We start from the raw sequence: 14,970 nt of genomic DNA, 5'->3' as shown, positions 1-14,970 counted from the left end.
CGGGTGCTGGTTGAGAGTCACCTCAGAGTTCGCTCACCAGCTTTGAGGGGTCACACGAGGTTCTCAGGAGATGCGTTTCGTTCTCTGTGTTTGAGACGGAAGGCGCGACGACGCACTTTCTGACTCCCCGCTGTGGCGTAGTTGCACGCAAAGCAGCCTGTGGCTCTCGGGTGTGGGACCGTCACGAGCACTGGGCAACGGTCAGCCGCCGTGAGCCCCCACAGGCCTCCCGGGCAGGACTTGCACCGCCGAGGTCACCACCCTGACCCATCCCGAGGCCTGACCTCCCCCGTCCCTTGCCCCGTCGTGCTTCTTTCCAGCACTTCTCGTTGCGGCCCGGATGCACGATTTCCGGAGAACCGTCAAAGAGGTCATCAGCGTGGTCAAGGTGTGTGAGTCCACACTGCGCAAGAGGTAGGTGGCTCTTGGTCGTGGCTTGGGGTTCAGGCACCTGCTCTGTGTGCTGCCACACCTACCTCTGCGGTCCTGCCGTCCACTGGTCTGACCGGGACCCAGGACGGCCCGGGTCCTCGAGGGGCTGCCTGCCTCCCTCCTGCAGCTGCGCCTGCAGTGGCCCTTCTGCCCACACCCCAAGGTAGGTTGGTGCACGGAGAGCCCCCCCAGGAAGCCCGGGTGTCCACAAGCCCCCGCTGTGAGCTGCGGTGTTTGTGGGGTGGCCGAGCTCAGCGGCAGTGTCGGCCGCGGGTGGGCTGGATGGGGTTGTCGGGAGCCCGATCGCTGGCCCCTGTGTCGTGGCCGTTCTCACTGTGAATGTGCCACGTGCGAGGTGTTTCTCGTCTGAGGTCGTAGCCTGCGGCACTTTCTGAAGCAGGTAAAGTATCTTGCACGTCTGATGTCTAGTTCTCTTTGGAAGTTTTTTGCTGAGAAAAAGTTGTTTGTCCTTGGACGTCTCGCGGGTCGTAGGAGACGTGGGTAAGGTCTAGCTGGCGGCTCCCTGGGGCTGCTGGCTTGGCCTCCTTGCGTCTGGGCCTTCTCTGAGTCTCCCCGTGGGAGCGGCCAGCGTGCGTGGCCTTTCCTCCCCGGGGCCCTGCTGTTGGCCGCGGCGAGGAGGGCTCATAGCCGAGCGTGGCTGGGGCGCCAGGCGGCTTTCTCCAGGGGCGTTCCTGTCGCAGGCTGACGGAGTTTGAAGACACGCCAACGAGCCAGCTCACCGTGGACGAGTTCATGAAGATCGACCTGGAGGGGGAGTGCGACCCCCCGTCGTACACCGCCGGGCAGCGGAAGCTACGCATGAAGCAGGTGAGTGCCCTGTGCTGGCGGGCCGTGCCTGCGCCGTGCCTGGGCCATGCCTGCGCCGTGCCTGCGCCGTGCCTGCTCCGTGCCTGCGCCGTGCCTGGGCCGTGCCTGTGCCGTGCCTGGGCCGTGCCTGGGCCACGCAGCACGCCGGCATCCCGCGGCGTTACCACGTCCTGTGTCCTGTTCTTACTTCGAGATGGGCCGGGTTGGGTCTGTGTCCCCACGGCATGCAGGGGGAGGTGGGCGGACAGGTGGAGGTAGGGGCTGAGCCCTGGGAGCATGGGACGTGGGGTGCCAGGTCCCTCGATGGCCCCCACATCTTCCCCACAGCCATCAGGGTCAGCCCCGGCTCTGACCTGGGCGCTCTCAGCGCAGTCCGGTTCCTTCGGCGCGGGAGTCGGCACGTGTCTGGGGGGCTGGGGACCCGAGCACCATGAAGCTCGCCGCTCCCGCACACGGCCTCCTCGTCCCCACTGTTGTTTCAGCTCGAGCAAGTCCTGTCCAAGAAACTGGAGGACGTGGAAGGTAACCCGCCCGCCTCACCGCGACAGGTGCCTCCGGCCCCTAGAGCAGTGGGCTTGAGCTCAGTGTGCGCGGTCGCCCCTCCAGGTGAGATCTCCAGCTATCAGGACGCCATCGAGAGCGAGCTGGAGAACAGCCGGCCCAAGGCCAAGGGGGCCCTCGCCAGCCTGACCAGAGACGGTGAGCGCAGCTGCGTCCCCCACGGCCTGCAGGGCCAGCCCTGCTCACGTCACCCACGCCAGGCACTCCCCGCTGGCCAGCCTCTGGCCCTGTCTGCTGCTGCCCCGTCCAGGGCCGCAGGGCCCCCCTTTACAGGGTCCCAGCCCCGGACACCACCTGACCCTGACGTGCTGTGCTGGGTGTCCAGCTGCTCCCGGGACCTCTGTGCCCCCAGGTTCTAGCCTTCGGGGGAAGCTGGTCCTCGGCACCCAGATCTTAATTCCGGACTGTTCCGCCACTGCCCCCGGAACCCCTTCCTGCCACCTCCGGCTCCACGCCTGTACCGTCCCCGCAGCCTTGCGGCGTCCTCCTCCCCGTTGGCGTCCTCCTCCCCGTCGTGGCTCCCACATAGCAGGGGGCATTGCAGAGCTGCTGTGCCCATGCACGGGTCTCCGCGCACACGGGCTCTTTCTTTCACTCCTGGACGCTCCCATGTTGCCTTCCTGCCCAGTCCTTGGGGCCCCGTTATACGTCTCTCTGGTTCAGCAGGGCCTGGTGCTTACCACCCCTGCCTCGGACTGTCTGGAGGGCGGGTGCCACTGCTCCCCGGCCCCTGCCCCAGCCCAGCGCCCCGTGGACCCACTCCCAAGAGTGGACATCTCCCACCCCGTGGGTGTTCCTGAACCACTCTCTGGGCCAGGCCACCTGCCCAGTGCTGTTGCCCTGAGCAGGGTCCTTCCCCATCTTCCGCTGCTGCCAGATGTGGAAGCCCCAGGTTTCCAGGTCAGCTTCTGTGCACTCATGGGTCAGAATTCTGTGTCTACCCTCGCTGCTGCGCGCTCCGCCACGGGTTTTCCACATGAGTGACCGTGTCTTCTGCAAAGACCGCTGCTTTGTGCTCACCACTGACGTCCGGCCTGCTGACATCTCCCGACGCCCAGGCCGTGGCCTGGCCCTTCAGCCCCTGCTGAGTGGCAGTGGTGGCCACGGGCATGTGGCCCAGGTGCCGCCCAGGACATGGTGCTGGCTTGGGGCTGGGTGCCACCTTGTCCTGAGAGGGCCGTGCCCACGCACAGTTTTCGCTGGTTGTTGTCTGGGCCATCGGTGAGCGCTTCGACATCTGTGGGACCCGTGCAGAGCACATAGGGTTTCCTGGGCTCAGTGCGACCTGCCCCCCCAGGGATGCCCTGGCCGGGTGGCCCCACGGTCTGTGCGTTTGCTCGTGTCCTTGCGGGGCTGTTGTCTCTCTGCCTGGCTCTCTCTGGTTGGTCAGTAGTTACTGGCTCCCCGCGAGTGCCGCGTCTGCACTGCGTCATCATTGCGTCGGTGACCCCCCACTCTGCTCCCTCAGCCCCTCCCACTCTCTGGCCCCCGGAGCCGCTGCCCGAGGGGTTTGCGCCGGTGTTCGGGGTGTGCGCAGGGAGCCCGTGGGCCTCTTCAGAGCTCCATGCTGCCCAGGGTTCTGCTCGCGTTTCCCTTCGAGGCTGACGCTCCCAACAGGCATATGGTCTGCAGCTGGGGCAGCGCCGTCTGTCTTACGGTCTTGCTCCAAGTGTCCACGCCTGTCCCCATGTGTGGGGGTGTCACTGGTGCTGTGCCCCTTGTGGTCGTCTGTGGTTGGGGACACCCGTGAGCCCCTGCGTCCCCCAGGGTGTTGCTAGCTCTTCTGGTCCTCACTCTGCCCGGTGATGCCTTGAGGACGGAGGTGGCCAGTGTCCGCTTGCCTGTGTGGCGACTGCCGTGCTCTGACATGGGGGCGTGTGTGCGGCGTGTGACTCTGTGGTGCCCCAGCCGGAAGCTTTTCTCCTCTAGTAGTCGGAGCCCATCCCCAGTGCGCCTGTGACTCGGGCGGGGTTCTCTGCACGCGGGGAGGCCTGGCTCCGCACCCGTGGTTTTCTTTCTGCCGTTTCCTGCACAGCACCTCTGTGCACTGCCCCAGCCGTGAGGAAGCTGGCCGGCGGTCGGCCACCAGCAGGCCCCCCCACCTCCTGCCCCAGGCTCAGCTTCTCACACCTGTTCTGACGGGAACGACGGGGGTGCGCTCCCTCTTCCCTGCTCCCCACGTCTCTGCTTTCCTATGTCATGGGTGGCAGACATTTCATTCTCTGTCTGGACTGAGCCCGAAGCTAGGTGGGGTCATCCACCAGTGATGGGACCCAGGAGGCCTGCGTGCCACCCTCCTGCCCAGCTCCCCAGCTCCCTGCCCAGCCTCCAGCTGCCACGCAGTGCCGAGGGGACCGGCCAGGGCAGGCAACATTTCGGGAGAGGCCTGGGGAAGGAAGGGAGACCTGTAGCGGCATGGGGGAGCTGGTGCTCACATGGGGTGCAGTCGGGTTGTGGAGGTCCCGAGTGGGGGCCGAGGGATGACACGGTCTAACTCAGGCTGGAGGGGCCGGGGGCTGGGAGCAAGGAGGCCAGTGGGGAGGCTTGACTCTGCAGGTGCTCCCGAGGCCCAGCCTGTGGGACAGGAGTGTGGACGTGCAGGGTGCGGGGGCGCCCAGACATTGGGGTAGGGGCGCGGCGGGGTGCCGGGAAGGCTCACCGCCCTGCACGACTTTCCTGTGCACAAGGAATCGGACGGCCTTTTGCCCGCACAGAAAAGGTCACAGAGACGTGAGGTGCCGCGGGAGGCTCCGTGCTTACGGGAGCTCTCGCGTTGGAAAGCAGGGGGAGGCGTTCGGGGGCGGACGTCCTGAACGTCAATCGCTGTGTTGGGCGACGTTCACAAATTTCGTCGGACAAAGCGCGACGTGGAGATGCAGCCACTTGGTGAGTCTCCGCCCCGGGGTCAGTCGTGCTTTCTAGAGTTCTGTGTCCACGGACGGTGTGGCGTGTCTTGACTGCCCTCCGGCGGCCCCGTTCTGGCGGACGGCGCAGGTCGGCGTGTGCAGCCCCTGTCCACGGTGCGGGAGAGCGGCCGGTCGAGCACATTCGGGGTGATTCTAGGTTCCGGTCGTTGCACACGTGGTGCTGGGAACGTAGGTGTGCAGGCGTCCGTGCGGATGTGCACGTGGTCGTGACCAGGGTGCGCACCGAGCTGCGGACTTGCTGGGTCGGCTGCAGGGCACGGCCCGGGTCTCGGAGAAGCCGCCCCGCCTTCTTCCCGCAGCGGCGCCGTGTGCCTTGGTTGGTCGTGCGTTCTCCTCGCGCTCCTGGCGTGCTGCGGACACGCACTCACGGGAGGGCAGAGCTCCCTAGTCTGCCGCGGCCCTGCGGGGGCGTGTAGGGCTGGGTGACCGTGTCCCACCCGGACGTTTTGCCCGATTCAAAGCTGCACACGTTTTCTGTCGTCCTTTCCTGAAGCTTCGGTGCTCTTAGCTGTCACGTCCGTTTTGAGGGACTTTCTGTGCAGCGTCAGGTGTGTAGGCCCCAAGGGCTCCCCGCGGGCACCTGGACATGGGGCCACCTCCCAGCGACGCGCGGCTCCGCCTCGACGCAGTGGAGCGAGTGCCTCCTGCCTCTGGACGGTGGCGTCTGCCCGCATGGGGGGGTGGGGTGTGGCTCCTGCAGGGTTCTCAGGGTGTGTGGTGTTGCGTCCGTAGGCTCTGTGGAGGACTCCACGTCCAGCTTGTTTGGCGAGGAGGACCCCGAGGACGAGGAGCTGCAGGCCGCCGCCAGCCACCTCAACAAGGACTTCTACCAGGAGCTGCTCGGCGCCGGCGTCTCCTCCGGCTCTGGGGAGGCAGGAGGCCCCGAGGGGGACAGCCGACCCCCGGCCCTGGAGTCCCTGCTCGGGCCCCTGCCCACGGCGGCCAGCCTGGGCATCTCAGACTCTATCCGAGAGTGCATCTCCTCCCAGAGCCAGGAGCCCAGTGAGTGCCAGGGAGGCCCGGGGAGGGGCGGATGGGGAGAAGGTGGGGTGGGGGCTGTGGCCGCGGGCTCTGGGTCCAGGTCACCCCGCCCCATCTGTGGCGGGAGAGGTGCCAACGGATGTGGCCTCACGGAGGGCGGCCGGGAGGGTTCTGCCATTTCCCCCGTGCCGGGCGGAGTGGGCCGTCGTCGACCTCAGTGTGTGAGGACACCCTGCGTACCAGCAGGGCTTGCGACTGCCCCCAGGCACCTCCTGCGCTGGCCCCCTGGCTCAGGGCTGGGCCAGAGCCGTGTGCTTGGTTGGGTGGTGGCTGCAGGCTCCTTCCTGCCTGTCCCTCTGCGTCTGAGCTGACCACCTGGTGGTCAGAGGCTGCCCCAACTGCTGGGTTTGGGGCTTGTGCTGTTGACCCAGGGGATGGGGGTGTGGCCAGCAGGGTTTGGGGATGTCCCGAGTTCATCACTGAGGACTGGCTGAGGGCCCGTCTCCTGGACCAGTGAGCAGAGAGCCAGACGCTTCCGCACTGAAGGTGCCTGTGTCGTAGGGAGTGGACCTGGAGGTCCGCTGGGGCTAGTGTAGTGTCCTTTCCGCACGCAACCCTGGGCTGTGAGCCATGCAGTGGCACACGGAGGGGGCTGGGCTTGCCGGCGACGAGGGGGCTGCGGTCAGCCCTTGGTCAGAGCCGAGGTCCCAGAGGAGGCGGCTCCTATCCTGGAAGGGGTCCTGAGACGGCCCCGGGGACGTCTGCGCTTGCTCAGCAGAACCTGACGCAGACGCCGTGGCCCTGTGCTTCCCCGTAGCCGGAGCGCGTGGGGACGGCGAGCTGGACCTCAGCGGCATCGACGACCTGGAGATTGACAGGGTGAGCTCCACTGAAGTCTGCACGGTCGGGGCCCCAGGCTGCCTCCCCACAGGCCCTCCCGTGAGCGGGGCATCTTTCTCGCGGCCACATGGCCCTGGAACCCATGTCCGCCCACTCTGTGCCCGCGGGCCGGTGTGTGGACCCGGCCCCACTCCCGGCCTCAGCAGGGGTTGTGGGGGACGGGCATCGCTGACTGGCTCCCAGTAAGGAGCCTGTGGCCCGCGGGTCAGGGGCCCGCCCTTGACCGGCTCGTCCGTGGGGAAGCGTGTTGGCAGCGAGGCCTGAGTGTGGCACTCTGCTCTGCCCAGTACATCCTGAACGAGGCGGAAGCCCGCGTGAAGGCCGAGCTGTGGATGCGGGAGAACGCCGAGTACCTGCGCGAGCAGAGGGGTAAGCGCCCGCCCGCCCGCCCGGGGGCCGGGGCCGCGGGGCCTCTGCTCATCCTGCCGTGGGGGGCTTTTCAGAGAAGGAGGCGAGAATCGCGAAGGAGAAGGAGCTGGGCATCTACAAGGAGCACAAGGTGAGGCTCGTTCAGCGCGTGGAGACCCGCCTTGCCCCTCCCCAAGTCACACGAGGTCTCCCAGGGCGGCGGCTCCGGCCACCCGGTCCTGCATGGTGCTGGCCTCCCCTCAGATGCACCCTCAGCTTTGGGGAGGTCCTTAGGCTGAGTCGGGGCGTCGGGACCCCCACTGAGGGCCCTGCCCCAGCTCTGGGACCCTCTCCGGGCCCTGGGAAAGCCTGCTCGTCGCACGCGTCCTGCAGGCGGTCACAGAGACATGGCTTGCGCTTCTGTGTGTCCGGACAGGGACTCTGGCCGTGAGGGAGTGGTCGAGCCCCCGAGCAAGAAAGGCAGGAGCTAGGCATGCGCCCAGCGTGGGTCGCTGGTCTGCTTGAGAACCTTTCCGGGGGGTGGGTCTGCAGCTTGGGGTCTGGGCTTGAGGCCCCTAGTAGCGTGGTCAGCAGGCAGGTGGGCAGGGGAGGAGCTGGCAGGAGGCACAGTTCAGGCTCCTGTAGGTGGCACACACCCAGGACAAGGTCTCCCCACGCTGGGTGATCTGTCCAGAGCACGGCACCTCGCTCTGCCTTGTTCGGGTGGCGACAGCGTCCAGCACAGCCAGGTGTCCGTGGTGGGCTTGTGGGCAGCTCCCAGTGCCACTGCGGGTGACCCCTCCCGAGAGGCCTCACACCCTGAGCCCTGCCATCAGCTCTGCAGCTGAGGGATGTGGGCTGGCCTCCCCCTTCTGAGAGGAGGAGGTCGGAGCCGTCCTTGGGGGGCCTGGGCCAGCGCCCTGTACACCTGGACTCCTGGGGGTGGGGCTCCCCAGCACATGCTGGCTGCCTGGCCCCCCCCTCGGGGCCCAGCTGGCAGGACCCCCACCTCGCCCGAGACACCTAGCAGGTCGCCAGGGGGCGGTAACTCCCCTGTTTCTGTTGAGCCCAAGAAGTCTTGTAAGCGACGGGAGCCCATCCAGGCCAGCACGGCTGGGGAGGCCATCGAAAAGATGTTGGAGCAGAAGAAAATCTCCAGCAAGATCAACTACAGCGTGCTCCAGGACCTCAACAGCAAGGGCGGGGGCAGCCTGCGTGGGGGCGACGCGCAGCCCCAGGAGCGGGCTGGCGCCCGGAAGCTGTCTCGGAGGAAGACGCCCGCTGGCAGGAGCGGGGCTGACCCCGTGAGCAGCGTGGGGAAGAGGTACTGTGCTGGGCACGGGCAGGAGGCCTGGGGGGGTGCGTTGCCCACCTGGATGCTGGGAGCAGACGTCTGGGTCCCATGCCGCACCTGCGGCCCTGGCCGGCCCGTGTCTGTGTGGGGGGCGGGTGGCTGGGGGGGGGGAGTCCTCCCCTGCAGGCTGTGTTCTGTCTCTGGGCGGAGCGAGCCAGCCTCTTTCCCTGGGAGGGTGTGGAGTGGGGAGAGTAGAGCCTCCCCGTTGGCCTCTCCTCCCGCTGTAGGGAGGACCAGGGCCGAGGACGGCCCAGGGGAGGCATCTCCCGCTGCAGCCACTCCCTGCCGTCCCCACACCCTGCTGCTGAAGCAGACCTCCCAGAACCTTGACCAGCAGCAGCTGGGCGGCAGCCTGGAGAGCCCCGGAGCAGTACAATTTTAGGTCACGTTTTAAAAAAACTTATTTTAGGGAGGCAGGGAGAGAGAGCTCACAGAAGCGTGAGTGCGGGGAGAACAGGGGGAGGAGACGGGAGGGAAGGACTCAGGTGCAGCAGAGCACGGGGCTAATCCCTCAGCCCTGGGATCCCGACCTGAGCCTTTCGGCCAAGAGTCAGACGCTCCACACGTTGAGCCCCTGGTGCCCCCGATTTTAGGTTCTTACTCGTCAAATGACAAATGAGCATCGGGTCTGCCCAGGGCTATCTCCCATTGACCAGCGTAGCTTTTGAGCTAAAATCTGGCTTTGTTACCAACATTAAAAAGGAAGTTTTCACAGAAAAACCCTGATTTCCAGCTTCCGGCAACCGCCCCGGTCCCATGCCCACTCCCACCACTGTGCTGTGGCCCCACAGGGGGTGGTACTCAGGCTTGGTATCATTTGGCCCATGGGGGTGGCGAATCGTGGGGCCCATCGTGCTGTCAGGAGGGGACAGGTGCAGTCAGTCACGCACTTCTGTGTGGCACGTACGTGGGGCATGTGTGCACATAGGATACGCCCTAGCAGAGGGGGCACGGGGTGGGCGTGAGCCCCAGCAGAGGGGGCAGAATGCTGACTGGGCCGGGACAGGTGAGGAGCGTGAGGCCGGGAGGCTCCGCTGGGAGGAGCGACATCAGGGTGAGTGCTGAGGAGGGGGTCCGGCTTCTGGGTGTGGGGTCTGGGGGAGCAGAGTTGGAGGAGGGGGACCTCATCCTCACCCTAGGGCTGGGCACTCAGCGGCCAGAGACGCCGCCCCTCAGCAGGCTGGTTGTTGTTCCCCGACCCATGGCTGTAGCCTGGACTGAGGCTGCCACGCTGTGCTCTCTTTCAGGTTGAGGCCGATGGTGTCCGCCCAGCCGGCCAAGAAGGCAGCTGTGGGGGAGGTACGTTGTGCGGCCACAGCCCGGGACGGGCCTGGGGACTGTGTCTGTGAGCCACTGAGCAGTCGGCCCGTGGCAGGGAGGGAGTGTGGGCTCTCCTGGCCCATGCACAGTGGTCCTGAGACCCACAGGTGGCAGGGGAGTGGGCCTGAGCCCCCAGCCACATACTGTGGGGCTGGGCTACATCCTCTGGGCAAGGCCTGTGGCCTTGAAACGGAAGCCTCATGGGGGCTCGTGAATGTGGACGGGCTGGACAGGGGGGCTGCCTGGGAGCTGTGGGCGCTCCGAAGGCTGGGAAGTGTCCAGGACACGAGATGGGCCAGTGGGCCCTGGGAGCCCAGGCTGGCGCTGTGACTCCCGTCCCCCGGGGCAGGCGGCCTCCCACAGCCTGTGCCCCGGTTGCAGACCTTGCTCCCAAGCTCGCCCAGCCTGGGAGCCGAGCCCGTCAGGCCCACAGCGGTGGTGGAGAGTGGGCCTGTGTCCTACCCCCCCGAGGAGGACCCCGACGAGGAGGACCCTGACGAGGAGGACGGGGAGCCCTGTGTCAGCGCCCTGCAGATGATGGGCAGCAGTGGTGAGGGGCCCTGCAGGTGGGATGGGGATGACAGGCCCTGGGTGGGAGCGGGGGTTACTTCTAGAAAAAGGCACGAATCCTCTGCTCCTGACTAGCCCTAAACTCGGAGCTCTCGGCTTTGAACGAGACCTCTTACTCCGGACGGAGGTTGGGACCAAGATGCAGATCGGTGCGTCCATGTGGGGAGCCCGAGCACTGTGAAGGCGGTGGGCTCCAGTTTGCAGGGGTCTGCCTGGCCAGCGGGAGCCAGGCCCCAGGGCCTTGGGGAGGTGAAGACAGCACGGGCAGAGGGGGCCTGAGCCCCTCCAGGAGGGGCCGCCCAGGTGGGCCCCGCCCCAGGGTGTCCACGGCTCTCCTCTGTGCCCCACAGATTATGGCTGTGACGGCGAGGAAGACGATGGCTACTGAGCCGCAGCCCTGCAGCCTCACCACAGCGGCTCCGCACCTCCGTGGCACTTGCCAGGACCCCGTCTGGAGCGCCGTGAGGGGCGTTTGCCCGGCAAGGGGACTGGGCCGGTGTCTTCGCGTCTGGTCCAATGTGGGTCTTATGGCCCAGGAACCTTGGCAGGCGGCACCTTTCCTGCCCCACGGGAGGACACTGAGGCGTGAGGAGGCCCACTCTGGGAAGTGAGTGCTGGACGGGGGGCTGCCCCTGCGGAGCTAGGTGCCTCAGCCCCCGCCCCTCCCCGGGCTGAGAAGTGCCTCGCCCAGCCTTCCCGCCCCCGTGTCTCCACCTGGACCGGCCTCTCCTGCACCGGGCGTGGCCCAGCGGCCAGTGACCTGAGTCAGCAGTGCTCTCCGCAGATGAGGGACCGTCGGGTGCCCAGCGGCCGTGGGGGTGCCCTGTGCAGCCTGTGAGGCTGGCCTGACCCTGCCCCGAGCCGGAGTCAGGAGAGCGGGGTCTTGTTGGAGCGGGGCCTGGCTCAGGGTCTGTAGACGGATGGCAGACGGAGCGTCCTGGCCGCACCACTGCCCTCCCCTCCAGCTAGGGGCCCAGCCCCGCCACTTGAAGGCCCAGGGACCACTCTGAGGGCCTCAGTGTGGACATCGCTGCGCTGGACATGGCCAGGGAGGCAGGGCAGGAACTCTTGTTCCTCGAGGCCACGGCCTCGGCCCCCCTGACGGCAGCCAAGCCAGGCCATGTTGCCTCCCCAGGGCTCAGCCCTCTGTGTCCAGGCAGGAGTGTGGCCGAGTCTGTGGGCAGGGAATCTCGAGGTCTTTGGCTGCACCCGTCCTGGGCCCCAGAGAGCCGGAGAGGGCTGTGCGGTCGGCGGGACAGGAAGACCTACCAGAGCAGACACTCGCTGAGGCTGTGGCCTGTGCTGGCCAGCCGGGCTCCGCGGCCGGCCCTGGAGGAGGGAGGCCACAGCAGGGCGCCCGGCCCGTGGGGGTGGGAGAGGCACACGGCAGGCCCCTGGCCCTGTTGTCAGAAGGATGGTGGGGACGTGGCTCGGGCTTCATCCTCACCCCCTCACGTCCACCCCCGTAAGCGGTGCCTGAGCCTGTGCGTGGCATCAGCCGTCTTGGCCAGGGCCCCTCGTGGGAGGGAGGGCTGGGCCGCAGCGGCTCTTCAGGGAGCCTCAGGCACTGGCCGTCTGGCCCTGGTGTTCGCTGTGCCATTCAGGAACAGAGGGTGGTGGGCCCACAGGACCCCCATGTGGAGGCGTAGCTGTGGCTTTGGAGGTGACCAGGTCGCCTTCTGGGACCCGGGGCGCCGGTGCAGCATGGTGTACGTGGCAGGCTTCGAGACAGGGCTCAGTGAGGGGGAGGTGCCTCCACTGGGAGCCAGGGCCAGAGCGGGTTTCCGGGCAGAGGCTAGTGGGAGAGCCGCAGCTGCAAGGCAGGGGAGGGAGGGGATCCCACGGGGCGTTGGCAGAGGGGAAGGGCACTTGAGAGAAGAGGCAGGCGCTCAGGGTGGCCGGCGGGGCCAAGGCCCAGAGGCAAGAGGGGAGGAGGCCCGGGGAGGCTGGATGGGCAGGTGGGGCTCTTGGCACATGAGGTCTGGGGAGCAGACGGCAGCGAGCGGGATCTGGCTGAAGCAGGAAGGGTCAGGGTCCTGCATGGCTTGGAGATGGGTCAGGGAAGAAGGGCTGGTGGGAAGGACTGTCCCCTGAGAGGGTGTGGTGTGGAGGGTCATGTGGGTAGGAGGCCATGTGGGGTATTCCTGCTTGGGTGGTGGTCAAGGTGCTGGTCAGGGGTGAGGCCCAGGCTAGCAGCCGGTAGGGTCCCTCTGGGCTGTGGCCCCGTACCCTGTGTGCCGGCCACCACGGCCACATTTGTGGGCTTGAGGGGGACATGCAGGCCTGTCTGCGCCTGTCCATCTGCGGTTTTGGGCTGCAGCGGCTGGGACAGGACCTCGAGCCCCCACTTCACCACCTGCTGGCCCGAGTTCTTGCAGGGCGGGCGGCAGGAATGGGCACTAGAGGCTCAGAGAGCCTGGGCGCCCGGGCCAGGGAGAGGGCCAGGGCCTTTGGGAGCACTCGGTCCAGGGTCCAAGGGTCAGCGTCCCTGAGATGCTCCGAGGGCCAGGGGCCTGACTCGGGCCGGGTCCAGCCCCGAGGAGGAGCACCGGGCAGCGGCCGGAGCACACGCCCCCCCCCACCGCTGCACGCCATTGCCTGCGGGTGAGGCTGCTTCCGGCGTGGGCTCCTCGGCCCTCCCTGCGGGCGGGAGGCATGTGGACCGCCTGCCGGCTTGGACGGCACCACGGGAGGCCAAAGGGCACAGGCGTTGGCGTGGAGGGGGCCTCCCTGGGCCACATCCTGACAGCCATCCCCCTCCTGGGTGCCGGGGCCTGGCCGGCGACCACAGGCTCGTCCTGAGAAGGGCACACGGCTTTCCACTACCTCACGGCAGAGCCAGGGGAGGTGGTGAGGAGATTCTGAGAGCCCTGGACACCTGTCTGTGCTGACCGTCGGGGAGCCCATGTCCACCCACTAGCACACACGTGCCCATCCCTGAGCCTGCGGAGCTGGAACCTGAGGCCAGCATGCAAGCGAGGCTGGGGTTCCTGTGTGGGGGCCCCAGACAGCAAGCAGGCATGTCCAGCCCCGTTGGCCAGCGGGCCCCCTCCCCAGTGTCATGTAGGGAGGGCTTGAGTGATGGTGGAACGGGATGGACGAACCAGCACCAGCATGGACAGAGGGCAGTGTGCAATGACACACCTGTCCCTGCACAGCCATGCACGTCCCCACGTGTGCCACCCTCGCGCTTGTGTGTGCCGCTCCTTGCATGCACACACGTGCGTTCACACCCACCTGTCTGTGGCCACTGGACCCCTCCTTTCTGGGCGCCAGGCCCCAGCAGGCAGGTGAGCTGCAGTGGGGGCTGTGGCCAGATGGGGCCTGCTCCCCAGAGAGGAGGGTCACCCAAGACCCAGGGCTCGTGTCTGTGTGTAGCACCTGCTGGTCGCCCATCCTGCCCCGAGCTGTGGGGCCTGTACCCTCCTATCCCCCGAGCCCTGGGGTTGGAACCACAGTTACCTTCTGACAGGGCTGCAGCGGGCAGATGGGCCATGGCTCCTCTGAAGATGGGGCCAGGTCTGCGGCTGCACCCAGCCCGACGGCACGCTGGCTAGTGCCTCCTCGGCCGTTCCGGGGTGTCCCAGGCAGGCAGCGGGGCCCGGAGGGCATGGAGAGGTGGGCAGGGGGGAGGCTGGGAGGAGTGCTCTCTGCATCCACCTCTCCAGAGCTGTCCCTGGTGAGTGACATCTGTCCAGTGGCTCCAAAAGACCACCCTCCCACACCTGCCCAGCCTGCTGGCTACTGTCACCAGTAACCATGGGCACACCAGCCTGCTCATCCCCCAGTCTTGTGTGTACTGGACTCACACAACCCGCCCCCAACCAGGTGCCCTCCTCCGGCCCCACGGTGGCTTCCGGCTGGGTCAGGGCCCCGAGCAAGAGGCGGGACTGGCTGCCGTCCATGGGTACCAGCGCTGCCCGACGGCAGTGGGCTCTGGGGAGGAGGGGCAGGGGTTGGGCATCCCCCAGGGACTGAGGTCCCCCGGGCAGTGTCTGCTCTGTCCGGGGCTGCCTCCAATGCATCCAGCTCAGGGAACCCAGCGGGAGCCCCATGGGGTCTGCTGGGGTGAGCACCTCCCCTTGGCCGTCCCGGAACTGGGCAGCAACACCTCTGTCCGCCGCCTGTACCTCCCAGGGTCACAGTGTCCCCCTCCGTCCACCTCTGGGCGGCTGCAGCCCTGACAGACTGCGTGGTGCAGAGGCGCAGGCAGGTCCGAGGCCAGCAGTGCGGGGTGGCCGTTGTGGGTATGGGTGCCCAGACCTTTGTTGATGCAGCTGGGGCCTGGGAAGAGTGTTGGGCACCTGGGCACCCCAAGGCTGCGGACAGTCCAGCCGGGCTCTCAGGGACTCAAACTGCAGACCACACATGTAACCGCTAGGGGGACAGGGTGCCCAGCCATGTGTCCTGGCCCTGGGCACTTTGCTCAGCTTCCCTGCCCCCTGGCGGCCACTTGAGCACCGTCGGGCGCCACCCTTGGGAACGCTGTATTCCCCGACTAATAAAGACTAGAAGCCTCAAAGTGGGTGTGCGGTCCTTGTCCACAACGTGTCAAGGCCACCAACATGTCGTTGGAGGGCCTGCCTGGCTGGGCTCCCAGCACACACGGGCATCAAAGGCTCACCATCTCGTACACTGGCTCTGTCCCCTTCCTGGGTCTGAGGACCCCCTTGCCCAATAAGGCCGCAAAGACTGGCCCGGAGAAAAGGTGACCCGAGCCCCTAGCCCCGGGGCTTTAGCGGGAACCTC

The 14,970-nt window shown here is 67.1% G+C and overlaps 1 protein-coding gene across 1 annotated transcript in view; it reads left to right on the top strand.

Annotated features, from left to right (window-relative positions):
• Window positions 1-13,616, top strand: part of BRF1 (BRF1 RNA polymerase III transcription initiation factor subunit) — a 44,774-nt gene extending 31,158 nt beyond the window's left edge. Inside the window, exons 7-18 of the mRNA XM_047735538.1 lie at window positions 321-414; window positions 1,134-1,260; window positions 1,743-1,782; window positions 1,867-1,959; window positions 5,481-5,750; window positions 6,547-6,608; window positions 6,917-6,998; window positions 7,073-7,128; window positions 8,045-8,301; window positions 9,579-9,630; window positions 10,033-10,201; window positions 10,572-13,616. Of these exons, the coding sequence (XP_047591494.1) occupies window positions 321-414; window positions 1,134-1,260; window positions 1,743-1,782; window positions 1,867-1,959; window positions 5,481-5,750; window positions 6,547-6,608; window positions 6,917-6,998; window positions 7,073-7,128; window positions 8,045-8,301; window positions 9,579-9,630; window positions 10,033-10,201; window positions 10,572-10,609 (1,340 nt within the window). The 3' untranslated portion in view covers window positions 10,610-13,616. The remainder of the gene's footprint in view (window positions 1-320; window positions 415-1,133; window positions 1,261-1,742; window positions 1,783-1,866; window positions 1,960-5,480; window positions 5,751-6,546; window positions 6,609-6,916; window positions 6,999-7,072; window positions 7,129-8,044; window positions 8,302-9,578; window positions 9,631-10,032; window positions 10,202-10,571) is intronic.
• Window positions 13,617-14,970: the final 1,354 nt, after the last annotated feature.

The sequence above is a fragment of the Lutra lutra genome, chromosome 7 (genome assembly GCF_902655055.1).
Source record: "Lutra lutra chromosome 7, mLutLut1.2, whole genome shotgun sequence".
NCBI lineage: Eukaryota > Metazoa > Chordata > Mammalia > Carnivora > Mustelidae > Lutra > Lutra lutra.
Note: the sequence above shows the minus strand (reverse complement) of the source record. Positions and strands in the feature narration are given on the sequence as shown.